The sequence below is a fragment of the Vicia villosa genome, linkage group LG2 (assembly GCF_029867415.1).
Source record: "Vicia villosa cultivar HV-30 ecotype Madison, WI linkage group LG2, Vvil1.0, whole genome shotgun sequence".
In the NCBI taxonomy this organism is placed as follows: Eukaryota; Viridiplantae; Streptophyta; class Magnoliopsida; order Fabales; family Fabaceae; genus Vicia; species Vicia villosa.
Genome location: NC_081181.1, coordinates 180,063,481 through 180,072,512, shown reverse-complemented (window position 1 = coordinate 180,072,512; position 9,032 = coordinate 180,063,481). Strand labels below are relative to the sequence as shown.

The following is a 9,032-nucleotide window of genomic DNA, read 5'->3' as shown; positions in this document are numbered from 1 at the left end:
CTATCTTCACATATATTTCTCTCTCTAAAAATGTGAGATATCTTGAATATAAAGAAACATATAGTGTAAGTCATTTTTCATTTAATTAAAAGATGTCAAAGGACAATATCACATTAGAAAATGCACTAATAAGCAACATTGAATCATTTTCAAGACAAAGATTTATGTAATACTCCATGTTAGTATATTTGATAACAAACATGATTTTATGCAATTCAACTTAAAAGGAGAGCCAAACTTCGAATTAGTTGAGAAAACTCCCAAGAGTGTTCTTAAATAATCCTAATAATGTCACCACATGTTAATATTCAAGATTTTCCTCTTTAAGCTTCATCCATGTTGCACTTCATTCAATTATGACTAAGAAGACACCAATTAACTAATATGATTTTAGGTGCGGGAGGTGGTCGACATTTGATGTCAAAGCACTTAAAAATTGTATACTAGTAAACTAAAGAATACATCTGACCTTTGAAAGAAGTATATGACATGTAGACTTGTTGTTTAACATGAAGAATATCCCTATCAAAGGACAATATCTCATTAGAAAATGTACAAATAAGCACCATTGAATCATTTTTAAGACAAGGATTTTCGCAACACCCCGTGATAGCATATTTGATAGCAAACATGATTTCATGCAATTCAACTTAAAAGGAGATGTAAATTTTGAATTAGTTGAGAAAAGTTCCAAGAATATTCTTAAATAATCCCTAATAATGTCTCCACATGTTGATATTTCATATTTTCCTGTTGAAGCTCCATCCATATTGCACTTAATTCAATTATAACTAAGAAAACACCAACAAGTTTGAATATGGTTAGAAAACTAGTTCTATCAATTCTCGTGCCAAACGACCACTCCATTCATTTCTAGAAAAGTAAGGTGTACATGCATCTAAAAAATAAATGGTCTATGATTTCTACATCATGATTGTAAAGATCACACCTCAAGACCATATGCATTTCCCTTTGAATTAATTTGTCTTATGTAGGAAAAATATTATACATTAGATTCCAAGTCTCTAATGACTTAGCATGAGGTATATGAGGATGCCAAATTAATTTTATTCAAGAAGGGTCAATGTGATCTCTTCTGATACGATTGTAGGTATATTTAAATGATAGATCACCATTTGTATATCCTATCCAAATGAGTTCATTAACATAAGCATTATCAAACTACAAGTTGATCTTCAAAATGTCTTAACAATTTAAGGAGTCGAAATGAATAATTCATGAGGAATTTTCCAATTGATGTCTTAGATAATTGAGTTGATCTTAATAGTTTGAATAAATTGAATATCCAATGTCAATACTAGGTATAAATCTTTAGTTTTATACCCCAATCAATTGTCTCTCTATAAATCAATGTTCTTCCCATTACCTACTTATCATCTAATATGTTCCTCGTAAAAGGAAAATAAATGCTTAACTATATGCCATATTAAAGAAAATATGAGGCCTAGTTGTTTTTGTATGCATGAAGTATCTATTAATAAGGATAGAAGATAATTAATTATTGGTAGTCATCAACTTTCAACAAAGAGATAAATAACCAGATTTTTTATTGTTTTAATATCTTTCAGACCAATACCTCCTTCATAAAAGGTGAAAAATATATAGAAGTATGTCTTGCATGAATAACTAGACCAATTGAACTCTATCCATCATACAAATAAGGGGACCATTCCTAGTAGCTAGCTTGTCTAATACTCTATCTATTATGGATTGAAGATGATGAGTTCTAGGATTGCCTTTGAATATAGGAACTCCCACATAGTTAAATGGTGTTGTCTCAACCTAGAACCAGGACTACCACTCATATAGCTTACACTTAATTGGACTAACTTGTTAGGTAAAATTTTGACCATATTATTAAAGGCGATGGTCAATTACTTGAGCATATTTCCTAGAATATTTGTAGTATATCATAAGGTCATTTGCAACACAATTGTGACTATGAATGATTATCTTACCATGTGGTATACATGTTAGCTTACCATGATTCACCAACATAGATAATTGTCTACTAAGTGTCTCTTTAATAATGCTGAAGAGCAAGAGAGATATATGATCTTATTGCCTCACTCCTCTAGAATAAGAAAAAATTCCTACAACTTTTTCATTTACCATGATTGACATTTTGGCCGAGTCGAGAATTATAAGACTCCAATCACAAAACTTTTTATCAGATCCAAATTGAACAAGAATTTGAATAAGATAATGTTAATTTAAAAGTATCAAATGATTTTCTAATATGTGTATCATCAAAGTCATACTACATCCAAAAGATATATTGTCCAAGAAATTAATGACTTCTGAAGTAATCTCAACGCACTCATATATATGTTTTCTCCTAATGAAGCCTATTTGATTTTTTAAAATTTCTTTAAGAGGTAAAATGGTCAATCAGTCTGCAAAGATCTTAGCGATTATTTGAATTTAAAATTTGCAAGTGCAAGAGATCTATATTATCCAATAGAATTTTCTCAATGTTGTTTAGGTATCAAAGTCATATTGAGTGAATTAAGATTAAGAATGATCCAAACTTGTTCAAAGAATTGATCACACCTTACCACACTATATCCTAATAGATTTGGGAAAAATAATACCTTAAGACCATCAGACCGAGTCTGGAGTAGAATTACCATCCATAATATGCACTACATGGTTAATTAACTCCGGGTGAGGAATTCTAGTGACATATTCATTATTCGCATGAGTTATAACTTGTGTGAGAATTCTCTCCACTATATAAATATAACTATAATTTTTTTCTTAATTAAATAAACCTTTTTAGAAGTTAATAACATGATTATCTAATTTTATGTCCTTTTCTAGACAAATGTTGTCATGTCTTAGTCTAGTGATTTTGTTACTAGTATATATCAATCTCACTCTTTTATGAAGAAAAAAATGTTTTCCAATTTCTATCCTTAAATCCTTTATTCCTTACATTGGTCCTCCAAAACTTGTTCTACAAATGCAAAGCCTAATCTATAGAAGTTAATCGTTTTTTGCTCTAATCTAAGATGATTATTGTAACCAACATCATTAATCAAGATTTGCATCCTTTAATCAAGATTTGTATCCTTTTTTAACTTCATCAGTAGCTTGATTGAATTTTAGATGAAAATTTCTAAACTTATCTTTTTTTTCTTCATTCTTTAATGATAGGTTTAATAGATCTCAACTTAGTAGATAAAACAAACACAGGGAAGCCAACTACACTAGTATTATAATTATCAGAAATCAATTGTATGCAACTATTATCCAACGTTCAAACTTTTAGAAATTTGAATTGTATATCGAATAAAACCTACCTTTGTCACAATTGATAAGAATAAGGTAATGGTATAAGTAATTCTTGATTAAAGTGGAACAATTGACTGTGTTCCAATTATGTAGCCAACTATTCAGAAACTTTTAAATAATTGATTGTGTTTCAATTATCTAGCCAATTATTTAGACAAAAGAGACTTTTAAATAAGAATATTTTTAAATGATTTGAGAAGACATGATAATGTTCCAAAGATAAATTATATAATATTGACAACCGACTGATTTTAGCTTTTAATGGTATATCAAATATAGATGGTGATAAAGTTAAGATCGATTAATTGAACAACTATAATTTAAACTCAACCAATTGCATGGTTTAGATATTTCAAAAAGCCAAAATTTAAGTCAAGCTATATGGTGTTTTTTTTAATGGTAAATCAACACCAATCATACCACTATTTCAATCATAAGAATGAAACCTCTATTTCAATTATGATGCTAAAATTCCTACCAAATATTGATGAAGTGAATTTCTCAATGCACCTCATCGATCTCTTACACACCGTGCAAAATTTCATTTTTGCACCAGCTTCCGTAGATGCACTTCCGGAAACACCCAATTTATTCAAAAAAATTGGTTGGTTTCGTAGGTTCATCTACGAAATGGCTTAGCGCCATATTATTCCGTAGATGCATCTACGGAAATGTCTGATACAGTCTGAATTTCAGGTAAATATCCATCTTCAACCACTACATTGTTCACATTTTACAACTAATTTCTCTGAAAAAAAGTTACGCTGCTTCCGTAGATGCATCTATGGAACGTGTTGAGGAAGAACACTTCCGTAGGTGCATCTACGAAATGATCCCTAAGTTGTTTTTTCTAGGAGTTATGTAATTCTATGTTATTTTGATAATTGTTTACAAATAGGTATGGTGCACCCCGATAATATTTCAAGAGAATTAGCTCCTTTAGTCGATGTATGTACGAGTGTTGATGGGATAGTCGCAAAGATGGTAGATGTCGGAGGTGACTTTATTAGCAAGGAAGACTTTGATGATCGTGAAAGCATGCTAACATGGATTCGTAGGAATGCAACTAACCTTAGTTTTGGTGTGGTAATAGGAAGATCCGATAATGGTACGGCAAGAAGAGACCCGTTTGTAACAATGATGTGCGAAAGAAGCGGGAAATACCATCCTCCTCTAAGGAATTTTAAAAGAGACGACACATGTACTAGAAAATCCGAGTGTCCATTTAAGATATGTTGTTACATGTTGGCTAGCAAGAAGTGAAGATGCTCTGTTATTTATGGTTTGTATAACCATAATTTATGCGCAAAATTACAAGGACATCCTAGTGTTTGTCGGCTCAATCCGGAAGAGAAGACATATATTAAAGACATGTCCTTGAATCTTGTCCAACTGAAAAATATACTTGTCACCTTGAAAAGGGAGGAATCCGACAACGTATCGAATATAAGGCAAGTGTATAATCAACGGTAACGCAATAATAAGGTGAGTAGGGGAGATAGGAGTGAGATGCAACAATTGTTGAAAATGTTGGATGTTAACAAATACGTGTCGCGGTACAGAACTTGCGATGACGAGGTTATGGTCCCAGATATTTTTTGGACTCATCGGGATTCGATAAAGTTGTTCAACATTTTCCCGACAGTGCTCATCCTCGATTCTACCTATAGGACCAACAAGTATTAACTCCCATTATTTGAGATGGTTGGTGTTACATCCACCGAGAAGACATTTTCCGTTGGCTTATCTTTTTTAGAGTGTGAAAAGAAGATAATTTTAGGTGGGCATTGGAGGTGTGTCGCTCACTTTTGAAGAAACAAGTCGATATGCCTAAGTGATAAGTGCCAAAATGTACTTATTTTGTGTATGTAAATAGTGGCACTTATCGATACTTTTGTTAATACTGTTTGAATAATTCTCCGTTTTGTGTATAAATATGTATACTTTGTGAATAGTTGTATTTTCATATACTTTTATACCATTTGATAGTTTTTCCTTTGTTTTTATAGGTATTCATGCTTATTGGAGCCTTGAGGAATAAAGTGTCAAAGGCACGGCTTCGATTTCGCAGTTTTGGTGAAAGCCCGCTTAGCCACCATCAAGCGGACTTCCATAGGCTCAAAATAAGGATGACCAAAATCATCATTTTGGGTTCCATTCATTCATTATTGGATAGAGCATTGAATAAGCTTTCCAACGCTTCGAACCGGGCGCAATTCGGAGTTACGGTTCTCGAGTTATGGCGAAAACAAAATCTGGTTTTTAGCAGACTCCGCTAAGCGGACTCTGTTCCGCTCAGCGGACCTGCGGATTTTCAGACTTGTTAAAAAGGGGAAAAATCACATTTTTAGGTTATGGGTTGGGTATTTTTGAGTCCCAACACCATCAACTTCATTCTTAGAGTAGAATTGGCTTAGAAAACAACTTCGGAGGTTGCATAAGGATGATCGGGGGTGGATTGAGCGTCGAACGGAGCTGACAAATCGGGAGATCTTCGGTTCATTTCTCTTCTTCTTTGTGTATTTCTCTTTGGTTGGGTATTGTTTGTATATTTACTTGAATCTTATGTATATTTACCGATTATAATGTTATATTTAACTTGCTTTACGAATCTGTGTTGATGTTATCCTGGATTTTTGCTCTATGTTGGGGATTTGGGGTGCTTTAGAGATAAACTTCTTGAATCCTTATCTAGGATGATAATCTGTTGGTTCTGAACTCTAGAGATAGATTTAGAGCTAGCATTCACCGTTTGTATTTGTTCTTAATGCTTTTGTGTTTGAGCGACGCGCGAGAGATCGCCGACGCGAGAATACGAATGTTCTCGTGACTTCGCGTTAGAGATAACCTTAGTTGTGAGATGATCTCGTTCGTCCTCCAGAGATGGACGCTTATGTGAGAGATACGTGATAACATAGACGAGTATCGTAGGTTGAATATAATGGGTTGGTAAGTTTATGTTTGTGAAGAGTGAATATATTTACATTCCTGATAAGTTCTTTCTCTTCTAAGAATGTGTTTGTTATTCTTTCCTGTCTATATCTTTGTTTACTTTTTGCTCATTCAAACCCAAGCTCGAAACCGTAGAAACTGTTGAATGGCATCTCTCCATCTCTGAGGACGATAATTCCCGGATCAATATTTCCAAATCTTTTTTGTTGCTTGCCCTATACTGCATTCAACACTAAGGCGATTGTTACAGACAATGACCCCTCTTTGATGAATGCAGTTGCAAATGTATTTCCTTCTTCCGATGCTTTACTTTGTCGATATCACATATCATATAATGTGAGAAGTAAGGTTATACCCGTTGTGGGGACGAAACAAGTAGAGAGCGAAGGTGGGAAACCGCTGAAGCCCGGAGTGTTTGTTGACCAAATAATGGATGCATGGGATGATATTGCAAGTTCGTCGACAAAAGAATTATATGTCGATGCCCTATTACAATTTTGGAAAATATGTGAAAAATATCTCAATTTATTGAAATACATTGAAAGCACCATTCTTGACAAGGTGAAGGAGAAGTTTGTTAGTGCGTGGACTGATAAGGTCCGACACCTTGGGAATACAACCACCAATAAAGTTGATTTGGCACATTCTACTTTGAAAAATTGGTTGTGTAATAGCAAGGGGGATTTATGTCGAGGTCGGAGCATTACGGTGTTGGAGCATGTATTTAAGGACAACATCTTTTACTCTCAATTAATCTGCAATATGTCTCAGGCCGGATTTAATTATATCTTTCACGAGGCCAAACACGGTGAAACTTTTGGTGGCGATAGCGCAAAGTGTGGTTGCACTATTACTAGCACGTATGGTCTCCTGTGTGCTTGTGTTATTGCTATAAAGGTGAGATTAGGTGAGCCAATAAGAATGGATGAAGTCACTCCTCATTGAAAGAGACTTAGTTTTGATGATGATGGTTGCATCGAAGAAGAATCAAATATCGCTATTACTTCCGAATTGGAGGCGATACAAGAGAGTTTTTAGAAGGCCGATGACAACATGAAACTATACATCAAAGAACAATTGCAGAAGATTGAATTTCCGTAAAAAACCGACATGAAACCTCCGTCTCAATCGGTTAAGAAAAAGGGTGCTCCAAAGAAAGTGAAGCCTACGCCGAATGACAACTCGACTACACGGTCTCCTTCATATTGTGAGCACGTCGAAAAACTCTTTCCCGACTCACCTACTCCTAAATCTCAAAAAATTTCAAACAAAGAAGCTTGCATTAGCAAACCGCCTCTTACACCTATTGCTCAGAAAGTATCGACTCTGACACCTATTGCCACAAAAATTCTATCAATCGAAGAGGTACATAATGATCCAAAAATTTCATTCATCGACGAGATGCCGATTTTTATGCACAAATACATCAACCGGATCGTTAATGTGGCGGGGGACGGTAATTGCGGATTCTGGGCCGTATCGGCTTTGCTTGGTAAGGGAGAGGATGACCATAAGCTTGTCTGTCATGAACTTATCGAAGAATTGGTGAACCATAAAGACATACACGCGGGTATTTGGAGACGAAGCTAAATTTGAATCGGTTAACGAAGCTCTTGTTTCTTTAATGGGCGCTTACGCACCGACTTCAAAATGGACGAGATTCTCAGAAATGGGATATCTTATTGCATGCGCATATGAAATGGTATGCATCGACTTAACGCGTTATGGTTTTTCGAAAACCTTTTTTCTGCTCCACACTGCACCTCCTAAAAATCCAAATGATCGTATTATGTGTGTTGGATGGCTTGCAAAATCAAAACATTTTGTGCAAGTTTACTTGAAACCAGGATGCCCCATACCACCTACGTCACTGGAATGGACGCTTCATCATACCGAAGCTGCCGAGACGTGGCCGGATCGTTTTGTGGATAGGATGCTCGATTTCTAAAGGTTAAACAACATCGAAAAGAAATCAAGTGCCAAAAAGTCAAGATTAGAACCTCCAATAGATTTAGCCGGCGACAGTTCTTTTGATGTATTATCTAGTTTCAAAGTGTAATATATGCACTCTATAACATTGCAATATAACCCTTTTTTGTCAAGTATTAGTTTATGGATGCAACTGCAAGTACTACATCGCATTAGTTTCATTCTACTACTACTGCTGCAACTGCATTGAGTTCTGTAAAAACATACTAACAGAGAAACTTTCGTAGATGTACACATAAACACAACACAAAAATGGCTCACATAAGGCCATGTCCAGGGCAGCGAACATCATTCAAGCATCCCGATCCTGAACCGGTTTATCTCAGAAGGGATGGACATGTTATTTTCTCTTCCATCAAACCCTCATGCCGGTTAAATTTTGGAACATCCATTCCTTCGACCAACTCAAGAGGACTCTGATGTCTTTTTTAGAGGGGGAGTACAAACCCAGCGAAGTCATCAGAAGGATCCAGAGGCTTAGAACAAGAATCTCGTTTGAGACCGGAGAAAAGGAACGTTGGTGGGATGAAGTGGAAGGAGACGTTGATTCCGTTCTAATGATGCATGGATCAGATGACATTGTTTTAACTGTTGTAATTTCTTAGATCTCTTAGTTTTCTTAATTTTCTGTTGAAAATTTCGATGTATCTTTTAATCAATGTTGATTTTAATCAACGAAAGAATCTTTTATCGTTACAAATGTTGTTGTTCTGGTTTTGAGTCCGAGTTAGTTTCGTAGATGCATCTACGGAAGTTTTCCGTATGTGCATCTA

General features: G+C 35.0%; 1 protein-coding gene across 1 annotated transcript; it reads left to right on the top strand.

The window, feature by feature from the left end:
• The first annotated feature begins 7,380 nt into the window (after positions 1 to 7,380).
• Positions 7,381 to 7,860, top strand: LOC131650773 (uncharacterized). The gene has a single exon (XM_058920479.1). The coding sequence runs from the start codon at positions 7,381 to 7,383 to the stop codon at positions 7,858 to 7,860; it is 480 nt and encodes a 159-aa protein (XP_058776462.1).
• The last annotated feature ends 1,172 nt before the right edge of the window (positions 7,861 to 9,032 follow it).